Source organism: Protomyces lactucae-debilis, assembly GCF_002105105.1.
Source record: "Protomyces lactucae-debilis strain 12-1054 chromosome Unknown BCR37scaffold_1, whole genome shotgun sequence".
Lineage (NCBI taxonomy): Eukaryota > Fungi > Ascomycota > Taphrinomycetes > Taphrinales > Protomycetaceae > Protomyces > Protomyces lactucae-debilis.
This window is the reverse complement of record NW_024467993.1, coordinates 749,770-771,147: the sequence shown is the minus strand read 5'-3', so window position 1 is coordinate 771,147 and position 21,378 is coordinate 749,770. Positions and strand designations below refer to the sequence as shown.

The following is a 21,378-nucleotide window of genomic DNA, read 5'->3' as shown; positions in this document are numbered from 1 at the left end:
GTTCCTGAACGTGCGGCAGCCTCTTCGTCGTCATCTGTCATATTGGCTGCGTCGTAGGCATTCATCTGCGCTGGTGAGACTTCAGACAATGGTGAAGACATGGTCTGCTGCATAGGTGTCGCACGCAAAGGTGTCGTGAGTATGCCACCGGTCTGTTGAGCAGGGGTACCATGCAACGACACGAGCGAGCCCGTTCGTGAATGAGTACGGTCGTGGTGGTGTGCATGCAGAGCGGCATAAGCGGCTTGCTGAGCGACAATTTGTTGTTGCTGCAAGGCCGCACTCGCTGGCGCATAGTCCATGTGTTGCGGTGCATCCACCTCGTATGGGTTGCCTTGCCAGCTTGGCATGGCAAACATATCGGCCGACCCGGGTGCTCCCTCACCCATATGTGTATGCCTGCGTTGCATCTTGGCAGCACCATAAGAAGACAGGTATGGCGTCATGCTCGGGTCCATGCTGCCTTGTGTGGCAGACCGAGGACGTGTGTTGAAGCCCATACTGCTGCTTCGACGAAAGAGTTGGTCGGGTGAGACAAACTCCTCGGCGAGCGGCGTCATGGGAAAACTGTCCATGCTCGAGGCGAAGGACGAGGTCGAGTCACGCCTAGACATGGCCTCGGACCACTCGCCGCTGCTGCTGGCGTGGTGAGCCATGTAGCCGGGCGTGGCACTCGCTGGCAATCCATATGAGAATGCCGGCGAGGAGAGTGTCCTTGTCAACGGCGCCCGACGCGCAGCCGCTGAGCCAGGTTGCGTTCTGGTTGGGGTGGAAAAGGTTGTGTCAATCTGCTTGACAGGCGTCGATGCTACTGTCTGTGAGAGGGTAGAGTAGTAGTCCATGGCTTGATACTGACTGCAACACGGAGGTTGGCAAGACCGTTAACGAAAGAAAAAGTCGTTGGAGAACCGTTGCTCTAAGGAGGGAGTGTAACGTCCTTGCAGGCAGCGAGAGAAGCACAGCTAGTGAGCAGCAGGGAGGATGAGTAGGAGGATGAGAGGAGTCGAGGGGTGGCCAGGGAGCCGTATTTGAAGGTTCTGTACCACTCTCTCACACGGCCTACGGTTGCATGCTCTGCTCGATGCTGCTGCTGTTCTCTTTGCTGCTGCTTCCTGCACGACACGAACCGCGCGCCCGCGTCCTCTTATTTTCGCGAGCGTGTTTTTCGCGTCTCTCCTGCTGCTGCTCCTTGCCTCAGCCTGCATTTCTATCTCCACATTCCTTCAATGCACCGGCAACGGCATTTATACCGGCACCAAGCACAGCGGTCCGCCAGACATTATCTCCGGGAAGATTCATGACCAGGGCTAGCCAGTCTATAGATGCTACAGTCTCTCAGACAGAAGATTGACCCACACAATCATGTTGGCACCTCCGCTAGAGTCGGCATGTAGCTATCGCTGTCTTATTACGTGTATATGGTTGTGCAAACCCGCAATAGTTCTAGTGATCTAGGCCCGGTACTGAGCCAATTTCCGGCTCGCCCACCTTGGCTGCACGATGCCTGCACAGAACGACGTCATGATCAAGTGACAGAAGAAGCAGGCTACAGCAATCCCGGGCCAATGTCCAGTGTCAGACTGTCAGTGTGCCAGTGCCCGGCCCAGTGGGACAGTCTTGGGCAGTGCTGACATTGCCGCAGTGCGACTGCGCGACAGTTTCCAGTCTAGTGCACTCCCAGGCTAAATTCTAGCGTCCTTGAGCTTGGCACTTCTTGTGCACAGACCATCTGCAGTCGTTAATATCGAGTGTTGAGTCACTGTTGACAAGCCGAAGTGACCGCAACGCAGTCTCGCAGCGTTACGGCCGACATTCGCTTTGCAAGTACATGTTCGAGTCCATCCAAGTATCACACCTGGCACAGGCTGCACTCAGTGCACTGTGCACAGCCCGTGGCAATGCATATGTTCAGCGGCGCAAGCCCAATAGATTGACTTCTTCAGAAGTATTCATGATCCTTCATCCAGCCACTCAGAGCACTAGCGAGCCTTGCTTTGGCCCTCGAATGTCCCCGAGCCGTTGCATGACGCGCCTCGCACACGGATACACAATCGAGAACGCTTCTGTCAAGCTGTCATGCTACATCACATCGCTGGCCCTGATTGCAGCGCAACAGGTGGGCTCTTGGCGTTTCTCGAGCATACACTTGACGGCACTGTGGGTCGATGTTGCAATCGCAGATTGACAGATGTGTGTTACGGCCAGCAGCTGATAGAGGCTTTGCGAGTACTGTTTCATGTTATGAATAGCTCGGTGCCCCCTGAATCCCAGGAACTGGGCCATAGGATTCAAGATGCCGACTGCCAAATACAAGTCGAGACTTGGCAACTCACAAAGAGAATCAATGGTGGCCTGTTGGCCTGAGCATGATTGATGCCATTTGATGAACATTTCTGGCCCCTGAATTTTGAGATTTCAGCATATGCGTCCGTGACTCGCAGCAGCTTATGCCGGGCAGCTATAGACCTGCTATCAGTCTATGACACTTCAAGCAAGATTCCATGGCGTCCTACCCTTGGCTTGGGTAGTCTGACTAGATCTGGCAGCACACTTGTAGACTTGCGCAACCCAATATACGTCCATCTGCAGAGCTAGACAGACGCGATTCTCCGAGACTGAGAACCTAGAGCTCTGCGTGCATGCGTGAGCTTTGTGAGCTGAGATCAGAGCTGCTCCGAGGAGGCGACAGTGACATCGCATATGGCGTCAACGGAGTTTCAGAGTCAGGCACACGTTTTGTTGATCAGAACTCAGTTCACGGCTAAGTGCTAATATAGTACCCGTAGTTGTAGAGCCGTAGAGCGTAGGCGTGATTGCTGCATGCGAATATTGCAGCACGAAGAGAGACAAGACGCTCTGCAGAACTGCAACAAGTCTGCATGTGTCTCGTGATTGCAGCTGGGTCGCGTGCGTCAACGTCGCGTCGCGCCCAAATTTCGCGCTTGCTCGAATTTGCTTTGTCTCGCCTGCGAAATGAACTTTTGGAAGCAAGGACACCATCGCGAGATCCGCTGCATGCATAATGGTAATCTACCAATCTCATCGAAATCTCGGATTCTTGGACAATTACGATATCGGCCGAGCTGTCAGGCTGTCAGTGGTGATAACGCATATGATTTCATAAACGCTCATTCAAGAACCAAGCACATATTGATCAAGACCCCAAAGTATTTATGAAGGCAATGCTACGCCTCTTTGCGCATGTGACAGCGTGATCCAGCACCTGTGCACCCAGAACATAGATTGTACCCTTGCTCGATTAGTCTAGCTTTAGCTAAACTTCTAGCTCATCTTCCATCGCATGAAGCTTCATTTCTGAAGTCTTCTCATCTTCGTCCGTGACTGGTTTCTCGTCCGAGAACTGGTGCTTCTCGTGCTTCTTCTCAGCCGAACTTGTTTGAGCAGGTTGAGCAGCAGATGTCCCAGCTTCCGCATGAAGATCATTCTTCTCGAGTGACCGGACCTCACCACCAGCTGCTTCCTCTAACGACACTGAAGGCACGGTCAAGGAGTCCACCACCTTGCTCTTCTCCCGTTCATCTGCTTCTGTCTTGGGAGCAGCAGCATTTGTCGCAGGCTCCAGTGTCTCCGCCTCCGATTTGGTCTTTGCCTGTACAACGACATCCTCGCCATGCCGACCAGCAGAAGACATGACCGTTAAATTCATAGACGGCGAATCAATCCGAATAACACCCGTCTGAACACACATACTGCGCATTTCAACGCCAAAGCGAGAGATGAATGTCTCACCAGTCTCGCACACGGGCGGTGGCGCCATACTGTCAAGACCAGACTGTGTATCTGTTGTGGATGTAGGTGCAGCAGCAGCACGACGTCGTACTGGTCGTCCCTTGCGCGCGTCTGCTAGTCCCGTAGCAGTGGCAGGTTCCTTCTCAGTAGATGCTTGTGGCATGACTTCATCTTGTGATACCGCAGCGCGCTCCTGATCATGGCTGACTTGCTTCTTGAGTCCAATAGCAGGCGCCCCAGCCTTCAATTTCGCCTCAAGTGCACTGGCAAATGCAAACTTACTCGTACCAGCGAGTTTGCCAGGAACAGGCCGCGCAGGCACAGCTGGCTTTGGAGCAGGTTCAAACTCTCGCGAAATTGATCCTTGCTTCTGTGGTCGAGCAGGCACTTTTGGGGCATCGGCGCCAACGTCTTGTGTCGTACCTTTGCTTTGTGGACGAGCAGGCACCTGCGGGCTCTCCATACTTGGCTCTCGGTTGCCAATGGGTTGTGACGAAGCAGGCGTCTCCTCTGTAGTCTCTTTGCTCTGGCTCTTGACGGGTCGCGTAGGAATAGCTGGTGCCGCGGCATCTGACGCTTCCTTCTTGGCTGGTCGAGCAGGAATCTTGGGTGCTGGCACAGCAGCTTGCGCCGAGGTCGACTCACCACCTACTTCCTCCCTAGCTTTGACGTCTCGAGAATCAGTCATGGTGGCAGCAATGGGCAATGTAGCGCCAGCAGCTGCAACACTGCTCAGACCCAAGAACTTACCCGCAGTCGCAGGCTGCTTGTCAAGAGGCGACTCTTCCAGTTCCTCAGCAGGCGTGTTGACGTGTGAAGCTTGTTCTGCTTCTGCAAAAGATGGGTAAGATGAACCTCGCGTATATTTATCGGATTGCAATAATGCAGCACGAGCCTTGTGTGCAGCAGAGCCACGATCACGGGCGCGCTGCTCTTCCTCCTCAAGAGTGGATTTCTCCACCAACTTCTCCTTTTCCAGGCGTTCCCAGTCATTGTTGGCCATCAGTTCTGCGGCACGAAGCCAGTCTGGACGTTCATCTTTGATGTCACCACCTTGTTCTTGCTCAGGTTGCTTGAAATCTTCTACCGGCTGAATTGGGTCAATCCCCTTGTGCTCGGGTCGACGCAAAGCGGCAAAGACGGCAGATGGTCGACGTGCGCGAACAGTCTCAACCGAATCGCTCATGCTGACTGGTGTTTCGTCCTCTTGAACTGTAATGTCGCCTTCTTTCGCGGGGGCCTTGGAGTTTTCATCGAAAGGCAAGCCGGCAGAACCTTCTCCGTCTTGTGTGTAAGCGCCTTTGATACCAGCTCGCTCGTCATCGCGCATCGGTCGTGTTGGTCCAACAGGCTCACGGTCGCCTCGTGCTTGGCCAGTTGGTGCAAAAGTCTCACCCGTCGCCTTGATGGGCCGCTGAGAGGGCACAGCAGGCGCTGCCTTGGGGTCATCGCGCGGTGTCACGGCACCATGCGAGGCCTCTTCAATCAATCGAGATGATTCGGCTTCCATCCACTGAGGCACGGAGTAGTCGCGCGCTTTGCTCTCGTCAATACCGTAAATCATGTCTGCATGGGAATGCAGCTCTTCGGGATCCCGCAAGTCTTCGATTGATTTTGTTGGGAAGCCATCGATGTGCTTGTAGGGCGAATGGTGTGGTCGTAGACTAGGGCTCGGTGTGATGATGACACGACCAGCGCGCGGGTCCAGCGGAACTGTTCCTTCGGGGAGAGCGCGCAAAGCAGGCGAGCTGAGATTGCCATGATGATGCCTGTACCCATCTGCATCTGCATCTGGTTCATGCTCAAAGGTAAAAGACTCTGGCCTTTCACTGGTGAAATCATGTCGCTTGTTGGATTTTGAGCGCGATCCTTGACGCATCGCTTCGCCATGTTTGGATGTCGGTCGACCGGTACGGTGGTCAGATCGCGACGAGGTGTGGCTGCCAGAGAGCAAACCGATATGAGAATCTTCTGGGTTCAAATGGCCAAGACGTCGATAGCCGTCTGCATCGACATCGGGCTCGTACTCACTGACGGGGTTAGCAAGATCTCGACAGATGATACATGGTTACTGGGTGACATCAGAGAGGTCTACAGTCGAGCGAGAGAGCGGTGAGTTAGAGTAATTGGACATGAATGATGCCTGATGTTGCTGCCTTTGCGGCCTGTGCGCTTGAGGCGAGATTGGCCAGCCTGACATGGTTACTGCTTGCTCTAGGTCGATGACCAGATCGTTGGACTCTTGGTCGTTGCGGTCATGGCAGCCGGGGTCAGGGTTAGCGAGAGTATTCAGATAGAGAGCTTGAGTCGGCAAGGAGCTGGATATTCTACCTCTTCAGACTGACTTGCATTCACTTGCTACTTGCATTTCACCTCCTTGTCTGAGGCCATAGTCACTATCAAAGCTTCCTTGACCTTTCCGTCTGGTTCATTTTCGAGTACACTAAAGTTGACACCCATCCACCTCTTGCGCAATCTTTCTGCAAAGAAGCAAGATCATTCTTCAGATTGCTCTGATCACTAATGTACAGCTGTGGAAATTGGTCCTCCTCGACACACGAGCAAGAGTGATAATCGTCACGCCAAAAGTGCTGCTTCAATTGTAAACTTGAGCTTCCAGCTTCGTTATTCTGGCCGAACGTGTAATGCTGAGGATTTTGCGTTGAGCCACCTTAGCCAAACGCTTTCGAGATCAGAACGCTTTCGCAGAGCGCTTGACTCCCATCAGAAGAGCGCCATAACGTTGGCAGGGTCAGATTGAGCGTTTGTTGAATGTGAGCATTCTTGAGACACTGCTCAGCGGCCCGGGCTCAACCACCGAATAGCTTTCCAAATGTCAAAAGGACAAGCAAATTCGCCATGCCTAATGTCGATGGGAACAGCAGATGCATTGCGTGTTTGAACTGTCAGAAACTCCAACATTAGTCGCGTGTTCACTATTCCATGCGCATACCAGAAGGCAGAAGGCTTGGAATTGGTTGCTTGAATTGCTCTTGCTTTGAGGTCGCTTTGAGGCTAGAAAGCAGCTTTGACGGACGAGTGAAGCGGATGTTCCCTTCTTATAGAGGTCGCGGCATTCCTTAACCCGTCGAACGCAACAAACACGCCAAGACTTAGTCAAACAAATCAGGGGTCGGGACGTGGGCTTCGAAAACATTTTCTTCCGAGATTGCCCTACAGCACTGCAGTACTGCAGTAATCACAATCATGTAGAATCGTCGGGGATGTAGCATCTTTTGCTTCTCCGGATGATACTTTCGCGAGCATCGATTGACAGCAGGGAAGCGTTCGCAACAAGGGACATCTGGTCTCTCTCAGCTCTCAAGTTGTAGATTTACATCTCATGAGCAAGATATGTACTGAGCGTCCCCTCAGTTGCGAGTGCAGGCTTCGACAACACCCGTAAGTCCCTTTGATCCATGATATATATTTTGCGACTCCACCCAAAGCTAGCTGGCCCTTGAGCCTGCTCGCCTATCCTGACGTGACTCTTCGGAAATGAGAGATGAAAGACTCTCAAGCTCGTGGCCATGGCCATAGCCATTGACGTTACAGTCATGGAAATCGCCTGTGGTGGACGCAGCTGGAATGGGAAATCTTTTTTCAGATGAGCCATACCAAATAACATTCAGATTACGCACTCTGTTCGACCCTTTGGCTGGTGCGCGGTATCGTTGCTCATTCCATCCTGATCCTGCGCTTTCATAACACACTGTGTATAAATAGAATGTAGCGTACAACTTTTTGACCCCCGCAATACCTGTGTACGAGCCTAAAGGTCTGCAAGCGAGCTCACAAGACCATCCGTACAAGTACATTTGCGAAGCGAAAGCAACAAGCACAAAAATGACGATCATTGCGGAAAGATATCTTGAGGTAAATCAATATCGATTCTAAAAAGGATAGACTTGTCAAATTTTGGAGCTGTATCCAGCCACGAAGCTATTTGGTCTTGCAACGGGCAATAAGAATGGGTGCACCAGTTCTCTTAAAATCGACAGAGATGACCTGGCCAGTACTGCCTTTTGAGTCAACAAAACCCCGTACCGTCTGCCATTTCTTTGTCATTGAAGCCTTCAAGTTTCCAAGAACCTTTCCAAGGGCGCAGTCGATATTGCCTTGTGGCATCCAATAGAGCTGAGGAAAGCTGATCTTTACAAAACAGACACAACGCTTCGCCATAGGGTCCTTATTATCAGACCACTTGTGATCTGCCACGGAGAGGATTTGCTTGACGTCATACGGGTTCTGGCAGGGGCTGAGGTGCTGATTGTCGTCTGTAGTCCCATTAAAGAACGCTGCATTGACAAAGATATATTCACATGCTCTTTCGCAGTTGAGGTCATCTGACCATTCGGATGGCAATCGACTTGTGATTGTTGCAGTGAGCTGAACACCCTGCAGACATATCTCGGCTGCCAGGTGGACGGGCACTAGAACGCCAAAGACAAGGAACAGCAGATTCACGGCACTCCATGTTGCTGAGGAGGGTCGAAACATCGTTACACGGCTCCTCCAAGACCTGTGTGAGGTTAGCTTCTCTGCAGTGCTCATTCTCATGCCATACCTGATTGCTTGGCTGGGCAATAGCACTTCGATGCGATGTGGACAAGATGCGTAGTGTCGCCCTTTAAGCGAACGTGGCCACCCGTTGTTTACGGTAGGAGACCTGCTTCTAATTTCCGAGGTTGCAAAAATGCAAGCATTTGCAGTTGAGCTATTGGCGAATTACCCCTGAGTTGACAAATCTCCGATTTCATGAGTGACAAATTTCCGATTTTACGAGTGGCCGTGTGATTTGAGCCATTCCACAGCTTCCGCCTCAAACGGCGCCGTCTGTCAGTGCCTGATGACCCAATGACGGGTTAGGTAAGGCTAAGTCTCAGGAATCGCAGATCTGCTAGAGAGAAGGCGATGAAAGGAGAGATCTTTGTTCTATGAATATGCTTGTAAACTGGTCGCTATAAACAGTGCATCATCTTCCATCAAGCAGTTTGCCAACCAATACCGAAGATAGTAGCCAACGCCTAGTGTCGCCTGTTGTTTCCTTGTCCACCAAGAATACTCACCAACCTAACAAAGATGTTGATGCAGTCCAATTCGAGCGACACACTCTCCCTGCATGTATCACGCTTCATCCTACCAGCCTGTGCCATTCGTGCACGGGCAAGGATCTTTTGCGTATCATATAGCACGAAACCAGAGAAGACTGCCAAGCCACCATACAAGCTGACTGCTTCGAGTGGTGCGAGTGCACGAGCAGTCAGACGAGCAGGTAAGACCATTGGCGCGAGTCCAGCAAGGGCAACAACCACGACGCCGGCAAGGAGTGGACCACCGAGGTACAGGTATTGGTCTGATTTTGCAGTAGCGCCGATATAGCTAAGGCTGCCGACGATACCCACTGTGTATAATCCTGCGCGCGCCAAGATTGCAGGATTCATGAAGAACAAAGGCGCGAGTGTTGCTGCTTGCATACCTTGGAAAGTGACCCAACATGCGTGTTTGAGGACTTTACTGTGTTCGGGGTCTGTATTCATCACACCCATCATACTCCCAATACTACCAACGAGACCCACACCCATGACCATCCAGGGATTCATGGCCATCATACGCGCTGACCAGCCAGCATTATGCAGTCCTTTTGCCAAGACAGCCGTGAGCGCTAACCCAGCACCGGTATACGTGAATGTTTCGTTGAGATACCCAGCTTCATACGGATGCAACGCATCACGCGTTTCTCGATTCAACAGGAAATGTGTACCAAAGAGTGTTCCACCTACAGCGAGTGCAGAAAGTCCTAAACGGCGATAATCAGGCGGCGCGGCGCCTTGTACGAGTGGTCGCGATGTGGCGACTTGGTTGAGGAATCGCTTTGTGTGTTGTTTTTGTGGTTTGAATGCAGAGAGAAGTGTCGTGGGTGCTACTGCTTGCTTAAGCGACCTTGTACAGAGTCGAGATGAGCTTGCAAACATGGCTGCTGTGTGTCAATGGAGGTGTTTGAGTAGGTAGTTGGTCTGGTGCCTGGATGACGTTTCAATCGAGCTCGGCGGAAACTTCTCGAACCACAGTCACAATTCGCTGCTTGAGTGCATCAATCGGTAAGTAGGGGAACTATATCGTCCCAGGGAATACTTGAGGCATGTGTATGTGTGGATGAAGCATGATAGAGACAGGATCATAGAAAGAACTGTGTCTGAGCGCGACCAAGACACGGGGGCAGCAGTCGACAGGCTCACATCCCTTCACCACCACTTCTCAAAGTACATCAACAGCTCAACTACTCATCTAAGCTGAGTTGCTGCTGGTGTATCTAGCTCTCTATAAAACATGACGGTCACTGTCACCGTCGAGTTCTTGTATGCTTCTCTGCTGCTCTCTTGAGAAGCGCACCTCTACTCCATGCTGGCTGCTGACGCCTGACACTAGTGGTGGACTCGAGCTCATATTCGCCAAACGCCGGAAAATCAAAGTAACCCTGCCTCATAGAGATACGCAGGTCGAGAATCCTTCAGCCACGACCGTTCTTGCAGCCAAAGAATCAGAAGCTAGCGCTACTTCGTCAATAGGTGAAGCGGCAACATTCAAGATATCAGATTTGGTGAATTACCTCGTCGAGGTTGAGATGACGAACCCAGACAAGTCACGGGAATTGCTCGTTTCAACGGATGGTCAGGTTCGGCCTGGTATCTTGGTGCTCATTAATGAAACGGACTGGGAACTCGAGGGAGAAGGTGAGTATGTGCTGCAGCAGGGAGATCAGATTATGTTTGTTTCTACCCTGCATGGTGGATGAGACCTGACTTGTCGGTGAGCTATTGTTTGCGTGCATGCATAGGCAATATCAGGAAAATATCCTCAATTAGAGAGAGAAGCAGAAGCAGATGATACACTAGAGACAGAAGAGTAGCGTAGGTACTATTCCTTTTCCTATACACAAAAGACTTTGGAGGGGGTTAAGGGTAGATCGGGGTAAATCAAGACGCAGACAGAGGGAGAGAGATCAAGTGAGACAGAGGGTGAGCGTTTACTCCTCCTTCTTGGCTCGGCTCTTCTTTGGGGCAATACCATTCTCGAGCTCATAAGCAGCCTTCTCCTCTTCATACTTGGCCTTGGCGGCCTTTGCCTTGTCCTCGTAAGGCTTCTTGTCTGCATCCGACAGGTTCTTCCATCGTGTACCGAGCTCCCTGCCGACTTGTCCTAGGAATCGTTAGCATCAGTCAGTACAACAAGTGAGGAAGGATACCGAAAGGAATGCCGGGGTTCTCGCTCAACACAATTTGTCGGTGGTCTTGGGTGAAGAGCATGTAGGAGGACAATGCCTTCTTGGGTGCATTAGGGTCCTTCTTCTCCTTCTTGGCACGCGGAGCGGCAGCACGAGTAGTGGTAGAGTCCTTAGCTTGGGGAGTGTTAGTATGTTGTTTTGGTTTTTTGTTTACTTGTTGTTCCATGCTCCATGTTCCTGACCCTAGCCTGCATAGCGACGCGTCTGATTGTTGTTGTTGGTTTCTCAATTGACTCTTGCACAGTGAGCCATGATGATAACAGATTGACACGCGTGTGTAGAGAAGACGCGATCGGGTGCTTCATGCATGGCATAGTCGCGCAGAGGTGAGAGACGGGGTGATGAGCCAGGGCAACAGTCATGCGGGTGCGCTTGAGCAGGATAGAGGAGGAGGGGAGAGTGAGGAAGAGAGAGAGGGGGGACATACGCATGGTGTAAGTGTGTGTGGGTGCTTGAGTGTTTTTTGTTGTTGTGGATTTGTTGTTGTAGGCTTTGGCTGTGAGTGTGTGCGCTTGGTGGGTGAGTGAGTGCAGCGAGTGAGTGTGCTGTAGGGGAAAGGGCGAGGGCAGGCAGCAGGCGAGGGAGTTTATAGTGCGGCCTGAATTTGGGCTGGGAGGAGGAGGAGGGGGGCAGGCAGGCAGGCAGAGGCAGTCAGGCAGAGCAGGCAGGGCAGCAACAGGCGCGGGAAACTGCGCACCCACAGCCAGGCACCCAACCAGACACAGACATATGGCTGTTAGTGCTGGCCAACTCACTGTATTCACAATCAAACAACAAGCATAAGCATGTACATACATTATTGCACATGCGCACGGGCTACCAGCTTACTCTGTGCATGCACCCAGCAGCAATTTGTCTCCTCCAGCATTCCAAGTGTGCGAAAACACGTGCAACAACAAACAAGCTGCCAGTCAGCTAATCAAGTGCAGGACTCCTGTTCTAGCATTCGCCCATTTCCTGTCAGTGGAGATGTCGAAACTAGCTAGTAGCTACAAGTATGCTGCCGATGGTCCTCTTGGACTATGTCAGTATTCCTGCCAGAGCGCAGATGGCGGACTGAACGTTCGCTGACAAAGCAAGAGGGACTCGCGATGACAACCTGATGGATCCACGCATATGGCAACTTGGCAAGTCAATGTCCCCAGGTAGCAACTACTCCTTCACCATCCTTATGCGTGCGGCCAAACAACAGCCTGGTCCCTGTCGTCTTCGGCATCGGCCGCCGTCGACATGTCATCTGAACACTCCACGACGTCACCAAGCCACCTCGGGTTGCGGCGACCTTCATGGACGTGCTCTCTCTTCAAGGCCTCCCCTAACAGGCTCAGTAGACAGAGATGTCCTTCTCGTTGACTCCTAGAACAGCCACCGTTGTCGCCTCGGCGTCATGGCTCTTCAACTTCGGTGCCCAAATGGTAGGCATGCTCTCGACACCAAACATGAAAGACGTAGCTGATGCGCATCATGCGTTTCTTGCACCACAGCCCTTTGCCATTGCCTTGTTTTTCTTCCCTCAAACGTGTATTCAGGTATACTGGATCTATCAATTAGCCAAAGCACAACCTGGCTATGGCATGCTTCGCGATGGCCTCCTCCACGAAGGCGAACAGCCAATAGAGGAAAGCCAGGCAGTGGAAGAGACTGTTCGCTATGTCCCTTACTTTGCGCTTGGCAATGTATGTATCGGGCTCTGGATGCTCTTTTGGACAAATAACCATCTCGGCCTGAGCGACATCCTCGTCAACATCAACTCTGCCGCTCAACTCTACTATGCATTCACACAACTTGGACCGTTGTCGAAAGAGACGCTCCTCACGCATATTGTATGCAAGATGTTTGCAGGCATCGGGATCCTCGATGTCGTGGACAATGCATCTTCTGCGTTCCTGAATTATAAAGATTCAGGGTTCCACGCAGGTATCGTCACCTACGTGCTGACCTTCCTGGTCGCGGCAGGTCTCGCAGCAGTCAGCGATCTGCTCCTTGGCGTCTGTGTCGTGTATGACTTGATTGCGCTGTGTGCGGGTCAGCTGGCATATGACGGGCTTTGGGCATTCATCCTGCTCGCTGCAGCTGGACTCGCGGCTGCCATTGTCGTATTGAAAGCGGCCAGGGAGAAGGAAGTGTACCGTGCCGTCTTCTTGGGTGGTAATACCATCTAATGTAGCTCATGTATTTGAATGGATAGCGATTGTGACTGTTTCTTCAATCTGACGTCGCCTGCCATCAAGACGCGACTGATTGCACCCACGTCAATGTTGCTGGGAGATGCCATGCACTTGGTCAAGCTCCGGTAAACCCAATCCAGGCCCGCAGTCTTTGGCTACTGCTGTGCGTCATGGCATCCTTTACACTGTCTGCACTTTGAACTATCAGAAATGGTACTAACGGAAGGCTGTCGCATGCGGTTCCAAGCTTCTACTCTATCGTCATACAATCCAACTCGTGCAGCTGATTGATACTCAGCGGTACATCGACCGCCTTGCATTCGATAGGCGAACAGGTTGTATTGCCATTGCGAATGGTGCGGCGTTACAACTCTATCACGAGCGTTATGCATCCTTTGAGGAAACCATCAGCTGGGACTTGAGCCATACTGCTTCCTTGGACGGTGGCCCCATCACTTCCCTTTCCTGGGGTCAAGGACGCGAACTGCTCGTTGGCAATAGCACCTTGAGTCTACACATCCCTTCCTCACAAACCAGCGGCATCGATCGAATCTGGCGCTTCCCACTCTCTGACGCATGCAGCAGTGCACTCTTCAGTCCCGATGCAAGTCTGATTGCTAGTTTTCAACAAGCAGACAGAGCCATTAAAGTCTGGCGACGCCTACCAGATCGTACACTACAAGGCGGTGCGCGACAAGCAGACTTTGATTTCTTATACTTACCGCATCCACGACCCCTTACCGCTATGAAATGGCGACAACCGTTTCGAGAAGATGTCACAGTGGATAATATCTTGTATACCTGCTGTATGGATGGGTTTCTACGGATTTGGGCGAGTGATGTACCGCATGACTCGCATTTACTGACACTACACGAGACGATTGATTTGCGTGAGGGAACAAGCTTGCAGGTTCCTGTGGTGCTGGATGATGATGTCTTTTCCTGGGCAGCCCATAAGGCCAGTCGGCGAAGTAAACAAGCTCAGAAGCTCTTGGCAGAGATCAATCAAGGTGCACCGGAACTTGTTCTGCTGTTATCGTTAAGGGGTTGCCTGGATGTCTATGGGTGTTATCATCTTGGCTCACGCACGCATAAGCCTTCTTCCCAAAGACTCGTCTACTCTTCGGATACGAAGGTCATTGATTCGCCTCCATTGCAGTGGATGACGGCGGATATCTGCAGGGAGGGTGAGGATGATTTACTATTTTATGGCGCTTCAGACGAGAACGTCACTGCATACAGCGTGAAGCTGGACCAGTTACTCCAAGCAGGCGCTCTACAACCAATTGGCGTATATGGAGGCCATACAACTGTCATCACGAGCTTGCAACAAACGCCTATCGGATTTTGTTCTACGGCAGAGTCACAGCTTTATTGGAAGCTCGACAGCGGTCTGTATTGCGATTATTCGCAAAACGAGGCCACCGCCGACCAACCCCTGCCTGACTATCTAGGACCTGTCAAAGTCTTTAGTCAAAATGGCGAATATACAGCCATGGCGTCTCCTACATCCTCATCAGTGCTACAGATCTATCACACCGATGAATCACTTTACACCGTTTCTCAGCTTCCAGAGTATACTGTGCGGCTTCCTGGTTTTATCCAACAGCTATGTTGGTCGTCCCTTGCAGACGACGGATGCATGGTTCTTGGAATTTGCATTCAGACCACAACATCTCACCAGCTGCTTGTATACAAACCGGATCATGCCACCACTTGGCAACGCTCTTGGCATAAGGACATGTCGGACTTGACGAAAGATGCCGTCACTGCGCTGTGCTGGACACGGAATACCGAGGAACTATCGCTTGTGGCTGCTGCTGGTAGTCAGCTCTTTCTTTTCGATCAACCGGGTCTCAAGCAACAAGCGAAGCAAGGCTCAATTGAGCAATTGGCAGTGTATCATCCTATTATGATTGAGCAATTGATTCTAAGGAGTGGACGTTCTCGGTCGGCGAGTGCCATTCTTGGCATGCTATACGAGCAACTCATCGCATCGCAGACGGTGGAGCCGATGCTAGGTTTGGACAGTTATGCAGCAATCGATGCTTTGGAAGCAACACAACTCTTGGATGCAGCGAAGGTTGATTCTCTTTGTTCGTTATTGTCAGAGCAGATACTCGAAATACCCGGTTTGTCTTCCGCTGAGCGCAATACACTGTCAATCTGGGCACAGGTCGTTGTTCAACTGCAAGCAAAAGAAGCGATCCTCGACGAAATGGGCATCCGCTTCGCATCCAGCTTTCTGTACCACACATTGACAGAGACGACAGGATACTTGACCAGTACCGCATCGCTGTACGCTTACCTCTCACAATCTCAAGATGCACTGGTTGATTTGATAACAGGCGATGCAGGCGGCTTGACGTGGCAGCAAGCAGATCGCAGCGGCTGCGTCTCTTGGATCCGTGATGCAACACTGTTGACTCGCATCGGTGATGTTGTTGCTCGGAATGAGTATCTCGCTGGTGACACGATCACGTCAGAGACTCCACGAAAGGAACGAGACCCTGTTGCTGCAAGTCTATGGATGCATGCTCTCCATCAACGGACGCAACTCGTTTCACTATGGCGCATCTCGCAACATCTGAAGGAAAGTGGACCGACGATGCGTCTGTTGCAGAATGACTTTATGAATGCGCGATGGCGGACATCAGCGAGTAAGAATGCGTTTGCATTATTGGGGAAACAACGAGATGTGTATGCAGCAGCGTGGTTCTTACTTGCTGGGAAACCAGATGATGCGCGGCGTGTGCTTGTCAAGTATTGTAAGCGATGCGAACACGAATATCCCTGGCGATTGGCCTTGGCTGTGTTGCGATTATTCGATGCTACTACCATTGAACCCGGTGCGCATGCAGCGTTGCAGCAATGCTTTCAAGAGGATGTACAGCCGGATGGGCAGCAACGTGGGGACTTGTTCTTGCTGGTCCAAGTCCAGCTCATGTTGGGCAATGAGAGGGAAGCCATGTCGTTGCTGCTGGGAGAAGGGGATCTTCGAGAGTTGGCTGGACCTGAAGCTGTTGCCGGTGATGCCGTGGCTCGCTATACCCTCTTCGCGGCCTTGAGAGCGAGATTGCACCAAGCGGATATTGCTAGCAAGGAGAAGCAGCTCAAGCAATTGGCATGCAGGCAGCTCAAACGAAAAGGCTGTTCTCTGCTAGCAGATGCCTTGGAAAAGACAGAGCTGCAGGTGTTGGATGCACCCAAACTCAATGGCATTGTCAAAGAACCGCTCAAGGATGATAAGCGCACGCTCGAGTCATTCCTGGAAGCGCAAAAGGGGAAGCTCTCTGAGGCACCCAAAGCTGTCTTTGAAGAACCCACGATGGATTCCTTTGCGGCATTTGACTTTTAGCGCATCTCTCTAGATCATTTATCATGTACAAGACTAAATCTAGCACCCAAAGGCTACCGGAATGCCTGATCGCCTGATACTTGACGGCCTGCTGCAGCTTGACGCCCTCGACTTGCGCGTGTACCCCTGACAACAGGCGCTCCTCTTCCACGGGTACTTTGACCGCCTGTTGACCTATTGAGTGCGGACGTTTGTCCATCACTACTCGCAGCGCCCGCCGCGGCTCTTGCTGCAGCAGCGGCAGTCGTGGCCATCACACCACTTGCTCCAGATGACGAGACGACGCGCTTTTGCTGCGCATACGCAGACGGTGCCGGCACTGCAGCTGCTCCTGCAGCTTCTCGACGCGTCGTACTACTTCCAAGACCACCACTCCCGCGTGTACTGGCACCCCGACCGCGCGCGCTGACCCCACGCGTCCCTGCTCGTGCACCACCACGCCTCAAACCGCTACTCCCACCATCACTGCCCAATTGTTGCGCAGATGCTGCTTGTTCTGCCGCTTGCTGTGCGGCTTCTTCTGCGCGACGCTGTCGTTCTTCCTCTTGTTGCCGCTGTTGCTGTTGTTGTTCCGCTTGCCTTTGTTGTTCCTGTAGTGATAAATCTGCCTTTTCACGCTCTGCTTGAAGATCTGCTGACGCGCCTTGCCAGCCTTCCTCTAGAATCAAGCGTTGAGATCCTTCGGCTTTGGCGAGGATGCGATGCCAGAGGGAGAGAAGCTGGTCTGCAGAGGTGACGGCGGCATGGACGTGGTTGGTGTTGTCTGTGGATGCATTGATGGCGAGGATTATCTTCTCAATGGCCTGGTTGACGAGCTTGATGGATGCGAGTTCTGCATCGAGGGGAGAGGCGTCTGTGTCCATGAGTGGTTGCTTGTCTCTTTGTCTTTGTCGCGTTCACTTTTCGCGTCGGGTGTCTGGGGTTAGGGTCAGCCATGGGACGCAGCGACAGAGCTCGAGCAACTCCTCCTCCTTCCCATCATCCATCTTCCCCATCAAGAGACTCCCTCAGTGCTGGCCACCTGGGATCTGTCGCTGTACCCATCTCTCCCCTCCAAGCTTGTAAAAGAGCCCATCATGCACAGTCCTCCACCCACACCAGGCAAGCATGGCAATAGTCTCCTGCCAGCTACCTCGGTGGAGCCTAATCAAAGCGCGCCAGAGGAGATGCATACAGCTCAGCAAGCAGCAGCCATTGCTCTTGCAAATGGCGCCAGACATGCGCGTAAGCGATCTGCTACTGAGCGCGCAGGCCTCATGACGCCGAGGGAAACACCCATGAAACGTACACCGCGCACGTTTGCCCATACGGACAACTATACAGGCAAGATACTATTCCCCATGCGTGAATCAGGGGATGAGGTGTTTAAAGTGTATGAAGATGCAAGGGAGCCTGATTTGTTTTCAGAGGACAAGGCGAATCCATTTATGCAACAGCCTGCTGCATCTTGTAATATGCCTGAACCGACAACGTCCCATGCGATGCAAAGGACACAGTCGAGTGAGTCTGAAAGTTGTCGGACAGCTGAGAAAAATCCATTCGCCACACCACGCGGCACGCAACCACCTGTGGATCCTACGCATATTCCACCCCACCCACTCGAAGTCGATGGTGATGCGCCAGCAGATCGTACGGATGGCCTCTACTACATTGCTCGTGGGAAACGCATCTTCAAGCCCTTTGCAGATGAAGCCGATATGCTCGACTATCATCAAAGCGGACCACCACCAAAGCTCCTCTTCCAAGCAGAAATCAGGGAGCAGCAACGGACGGCCCAGGCACGGACTCAAGCTCATGACAAGATTGATGAGGCGATGCAAATCTAGAGACACCCATTCACAGTCACCCGAATCGCTTTGTATTACTTATTCATTTTTGTAGCCCATCTTTGTAGCTGTCCCTCGTAGCGATGATTGACGACGTACTATGACCAGTCTCTTGGACAACAAAAGACACTTCTTGCCCACCGGTGCTGCCATGTTCGTATAGGGTCATCTGGCCATACACCCAACATGAGTTCAAGCGGAAAAGCCGTGCAATAGACTGAATCACCTTCCGAAGGGTCAGCGTCAAGATGACATATGCAGGTTGCCTCCGTTTTGCTGGCGCAAGGAAAGGAAGCCTGTGCACTAGGAGGGAAGTATTGCCACCAACCGCCCGCCGCTTGTCGACCAGCGAACGCGGCGAGAGCACAAAAGCTGGAACTCCCTTGACCAAATTGCAGCGAGTCTTCTTCAGCCAGGTGTACGCTCTCATAGTGAATTGTCATTCTGCAGACACATGTTCGATGCGATTTAGCCACTTCTTTACCACTGAGCTTAGCAATTTTTCCTTTTCGAAATATGGACCGGCTTTTAGGTGCGGAACATCCACTTGTGCAGCCGCTCACCAACTTATCTGCGATGGTGTCGTCATTCATAAGCCCGTCGAAGAAGTCTGCTTGCTCTTCCTCAGTTCCAACATTTAGGCCTTTTCCGCTGTAGCAAATGCCAGAAGGTCGAGCGACACACATATCCGCATTCCAGGCATTCACAGTCAGATCGGCGGTCACGTCTCCAAAGCGGGTGGCCACCCTTTGTCTCTCGTTCCACGCCTCATTGTTCCTCCCCTGCGCGTAATCCAGAATTGCGCTCTTACAGGTAGCCGTGCATGCGCTATCCATGTTTGGCCCATCGAAAATTCTTAAGAGGTGAACTTTGACTCGGCTGCACATTCCATCTGAGTTGGACGAACTCGCGCCCGGGTGCATTGCGAAGGCTGTAGCAATGGCGAGAGAAAACATCCACAGAGGCGTGCTGTGAAGCATAATCATGACCTTGGCCACGGTGGGATAACTCGCAAGGTGTACAATGTAGATGAGTGTCTAAGATGCCGGAGTTCAAGAGGCCAAGAGCGCTCTTGTAAAGAATTCTGCAGGGTCGCAAGCTCATCCCTGACTCGTACGAGTCGGTACCACCGAAGGCTCATGGTGATCTCTGTTTACGGATATGTCCGTCGCTGCTCACATATGCGAATTTCTCGACCCGATACATCACGTCCCGTAGCTCAAAGATCCAGGGCCCGCAGCTATTCTGAGATTACCCCTGAAATTTTCTCGCAAACTCGCGGGCCCCTTCCAATGATTCCGCATGCAGCATTGCAATTGCAAACAAATATGTGAAGTATCGCAGGGGGTAGCTCGAGAGGCACAAAGCCGTACTGTGTGCAATGCCGAGAAAGCTCCTTAGTGTGTAGAGTAATCATTTGATACTTGCGAAGCGCGTGCTTGGTCTGTGAGATGGAGCTGTCGCAGCGAGACCCGAGCTACTCTTCCAAGCAGAATGACAGACCACGAGCTGATCAACGCTCTTGAACGAATTAGACGACAGCATTGAAGAAGGTAAATTTGATCATACGACTACCTGAGTAAGAAGACAGACTCGAAGGACAATCACAAGGGCTGACGTGGGTGCCGCCCCATTTGTGGATGATTCTGTACTGTAGTACAATAGATTGCCTCACTTGCCTCAATTTGGCATGGACAATGTGAGTACCGTTTGCTAGAGCAGACAAAAGCGCTTGAAACGGTCCAATCATTGCCATCGACGCCATTTGTGCGCTCAGTAGCCATGGTCACCGAAGGAAACCATTCTTGCCCTGAGTGTCGTTTTACAAACTCTTCATAAGCGCAAGAGACTGCTGTTGACTGATACGGCATCACATCTTGGTCTGCAATGTACACATTCTCATAATGAATGATCATCTTGCAGATGCACATTTTTTCCGATACAACAAATTTATTCCTGTCGAATATGCTGACTTTGAAGCTCTTCTTGCGTCGAAGAAAAGGCATAGTGCGAGGCGCGGAACATACATCTGAGGTACAGCCATGCAGCATCTGGTCAGAATATCTGGAATCGCCCACAAGTTCGTCCGTGATGTGATCTTGCACTTCCCGGTGCTCGTTTTCAATGCTGCCCCCACGGTAGCAGATGGCAGAGGGTCGGACCACACATTTGTCGATAGTCCATGGCTGGAAGAATATAGCGAAACTTGTGCTGGCAACGTTGGACTCGACTTCTGACACGGCCTCGACTGCTCTGTTTCGGCCGTACTTGCGTATTTCCTCCTCACATATATCCTTGCATGATTCCAGCCCATTATTAGTGCGGACGATTTTCATGAGCTTGACCCTGACCTCGCGACATTTTGGGTTGGACGGACCAGGATCCATGGCAAAGACCGTAGCAACCGCAGTCGTGTGAAGAAGGATCCACAGTATCAGGCTGTTGACTGCAGCCATGATGTCGATTGATCGAAGAATGATACATGAGCTGCAGCTGGTCGTGCAAAATGATCCAATGGGATAGAAGAGCTCACTTTTATAGTCAGGCAGGGTTGCAGCTCGTTCTTGACGCCTGCAAGCCAAGGTCCCTTGGTCTCCTGAGCTCGGCGGAATTCCAATCAGGCTATCTTTCGAGCGATTGGTCCAGAGGAAGATCACGGCCTGCACAACACTTAGGCAACACATTTCGTCGCAATTTGGCGGGCTAGATGGCCAGGCCGAGAGAAAGTCTTTCCCCTGAATTTTGCTTGCGTCGCTTTTTTCCACGCGACTTAATTTCCTTGCCGAAAAGGCATGATCCTCAAAGGAGAGCTGTAGACGACTATGCGGAATAGACTTTTTGCGGATGAGAGCAGCGCCGTAAGCGAGAGAAGTCAGAGAAATCCGTGGATGGTAGACACTGGTAGCCGACTATTGTGACAGAGCAGCTTTCGATCGTGGTCGGTTGCAATCTGACGCTGAGAACCACAGAGTGACATCTCTGCTGGCTTCA

At 51.9% G+C, this 21,378-nt stretch overlaps 11 protein-coding genes across 11 annotated transcripts; 4 read left to right on the top strand and 7 right to left on the bottom strand.

Annotated features, from left to right (window-relative positions):
- Positions 1-3,059: 3,059 nt before the first annotated feature.
- Positions 3,060-5,991, bottom strand: BCR37DRAFT_375927 (uncharacterized protein). The gene is made up of 2 exons (XM_040868487.1): positions 5,823-5,991; positions 3,060-5,780 (listed from the first exon to the last, which is right to left on the bottom strand). Exons 1-2 carry the CDS (start codon positions 5,948-5,950, stop codon positions 3,275-3,277), a joined length of 2,634 nt encoding a protein of 877 aa, XP_040728451.1. The 5' UTR covers positions 5,951-5,991; the 3' UTR covers positions 3,060-3,274.
- Positions 5,992-6,061: 70 nt separating this feature from the next.
- Positions 6,062-7,382, bottom strand: BCR37DRAFT_375926 (uncharacterized protein). The gene is made up of 2 exons (XM_040868486.1): positions 6,704-7,382; positions 6,062-6,663 (listed from the first exon to the last, which is right to left on the bottom strand). The coding sequence occupies exons 1-2, from the start codon at positions 6,905-6,907 to the stop codon at positions 6,547-6,549; spliced, it is 321 nt and encodes a 106-aa protein (XP_040728450.1). The 5' UTR covers positions 6,908-7,382; the 3' UTR covers positions 6,062-6,546.
- Positions 7,383-7,590: 208 nt separating this feature from the next.
- BCR37DRAFT_375925 (uncharacterized protein) lies at positions 7,591-8,415 on the bottom strand. Its single transcript, XM_040868485.1, has 2 exons — positions 8,318-8,415; positions 7,591-8,272 (listed from the first exon to the last, which is right to left on the bottom strand). The coding sequence occupies exon 2, from the start codon at positions 8,248-8,250 to the stop codon at positions 7,693-7,695; it is 558 nt and encodes a 185-aa protein (XP_040728449.1). The 5' UTR covers positions 8,251-8,272; positions 8,318-8,415; the 3' UTR covers positions 7,591-7,692.
- BCR37DRAFT_375924 (inhibitor of apoptosis-promoting Bax1-domain-containing protein) lies at positions 8,357-10,076 on the bottom strand. The gene has a single exon (XM_040868484.1). The coding sequence runs from the start codon at positions 9,723-9,725 to the stop codon at positions 8,778-8,780; it is 948 nt and encodes a 315-aa protein (XP_040728448.1). The 5' UTR covers positions 9,726-10,076; the 3' UTR covers positions 8,357-8,777.
- On the top strand, positions 9,970-10,729 carry BCR37DRAFT_375923 (uncharacterized protein). The gene is made up of 2 exons (XM_040868483.1): positions 9,970-10,109; positions 10,180-10,729. Exons 1-2 carry the CDS (start codon positions 10,081-10,083, stop codon positions 10,544-10,546), a joined length of 396 nt encoding a protein of 131 aa, XP_040728447.1. The 5' UTR covers positions 9,970-10,080; the 3' UTR covers positions 10,547-10,729.
- Positions 10,730-10,822: 93 nt separating this feature from the next.
- Positions 10,823-11,500, bottom strand: BCR37DRAFT_375921 (uncharacterized protein). The gene has a single exon (XM_040868482.1). The coding sequence runs from the start codon at positions 11,199-11,201 to the stop codon at positions 10,971-10,973; it is 231 nt and encodes a 76-aa protein (XP_040728446.1). The 5' UTR covers positions 11,202-11,500; the 3' UTR covers positions 10,823-10,970.
- Positions 11,501-12,372: 872 nt separating this feature from the next.
- BCR37DRAFT_390455 (uncharacterized protein) lies at positions 12,373-13,197 on the top strand (the record flags this gene model as incomplete). Its single annotated transcript, XM_040870855.1, has 1 exon — positions 12,373-13,197. The coding sequence occupies one exon, from the start codon at positions 12,373-12,375 to the stop codon at positions 13,195-13,197; it is 825 nt and encodes a 274-aa protein (XP_040728445.1).
- A 106-nt stretch (positions 13,198-13,303) lies between these two features.
- BCR37DRAFT_390454 (RAVE protein 1 C terminal-domain-containing protein) lies at positions 13,304-16,561 on the top strand (the record flags this gene model as incomplete). Its single annotated transcript, XM_040870854.1, has 2 exons — positions 13,304-13,390; positions 13,430-16,561. The coding sequence occupies 2 exons, from the start codon at positions 13,304-13,306 to the stop codon at positions 16,559-16,561; spliced, it is 3,219 nt and encodes a 1,072-aa protein (XP_040728444.1).
- A 53-nt stretch (positions 16,562-16,614) lies between these two features.
- Positions 16,615-17,424, bottom strand: BCR37DRAFT_390453 (uncharacterized protein; the record flags this gene model as incomplete). Its single annotated transcript, XM_040870853.1, has 1 exon — positions 16,615-17,424. One exon carries the CDS (start codon positions 17,422-17,424, stop codon positions 16,615-16,617), a length of 810 nt encoding a protein of 269 aa, XP_040728443.1.
- Positions 17,425-17,464: 40 nt separating this feature from the next.
- On the top strand, positions 17,465-18,436 carry BCR37DRAFT_17144 (uncharacterized protein). The gene has a single exon (XM_040866266.1). It carries the CDS (start codon positions 17,638-17,640, stop codon positions 18,385-18,387), a length of 750 nt encoding a protein of 249 aa, XP_040728442.1. The 5' UTR covers positions 17,465-17,637; the 3' UTR covers positions 18,388-18,436.
- A 1,246-nt stretch (positions 18,437-19,682) lies between these two features.
- Positions 19,683-21,165, bottom strand: BCR37DRAFT_18105 (uncharacterized protein). The gene has a single exon (XM_040866294.1). The coding sequence runs from the start codon at positions 21,069-21,071 to the stop codon at positions 19,992-19,994; it is 1,080 nt and encodes a 359-aa protein (XP_040728441.1). The 5' UTR covers positions 21,072-21,165; the 3' UTR covers positions 19,683-19,991.
- Between the last annotated feature and the right edge of the window lie 213 nt (positions 21,166-21,378).

Excerpts from the sequence above, each read along its gene's own strand:
- BCR37DRAFT_17144 (XM_040866266.1), top strand. The coding sequence starts at position 17,638 with ATGCACAGTCCTCCACCCACACCAGGCAAGCATGGCAATAGTCTCCTG.
- BCR37DRAFT_375927 (XM_040868487.1), bottom strand. The coding sequence starts at position 5,950 with ATGTCAGGCTGGCCAATCTCGCCTCAAGCGCACAGGCCGCAAAGGCAG. Across the intron at positions 5,781-5,822 it reads GACCTCTCTGATGTCACCCA|TGAGTACGAGCCCGATGTCG; the intron begins GTAACCATGTAT and ends TAACCCCGTCAG.
- BCR37DRAFT_18105 (XM_040866294.1), bottom strand. The coding sequence starts at position 21,071 with ATGTGTTGCCTAAGTGTTGTGCAGGCCGTGATCTTCCTCTGGACCAAT.
- BCR37DRAFT_375926 (XM_040868486.1), bottom strand. The coding sequence starts at position 6,907 with ATGTTTTCGAAGCCCACGTCCCGACCCCTGATTTGTTTGACTAAGTCT. Across the intron at positions 6,664-6,703 it reads TCCAAGCCTTCTGCCTTCTG|TTTCTGACAGTTCAAACACG; the intron begins GTATGCGCATGG and ends CTAATGTTGGAG.
- BCR37DRAFT_375925 (XM_040868485.1), bottom strand. The coding sequence starts at position 8,250 with ATGTTTCGACCCTCCTCAGCAACATGGAGTGCCGTGAATCTGCTGTTC.
- BCR37DRAFT_375921 (XM_040868482.1), bottom strand. The coding sequence starts at position 11,201 with ATGGAACAACAAGTAAACAAAAAACCAAAACAACATACTAACACTCCC.
- BCR37DRAFT_375924 (XM_040868484.1), bottom strand. The coding sequence starts at position 9,725 with ATGTTTGCAAGCTCATCTCGACTCTGTACAAGGTCGCTTAAGCAAGCA.
- BCR37DRAFT_375923 (XM_040868483.1), top strand. The coding sequence starts at position 10,081 with ATGACGGTCACTGTCACCGTCGAGTTCTT. Across the intron at positions 10,110-10,179 it reads ACTGTCACCGTCGAGTTCTT|TGGTGGACTCGAGCTCATAT; the intron begins GTATGCTTCTCT and ends GCCTGACACTAG.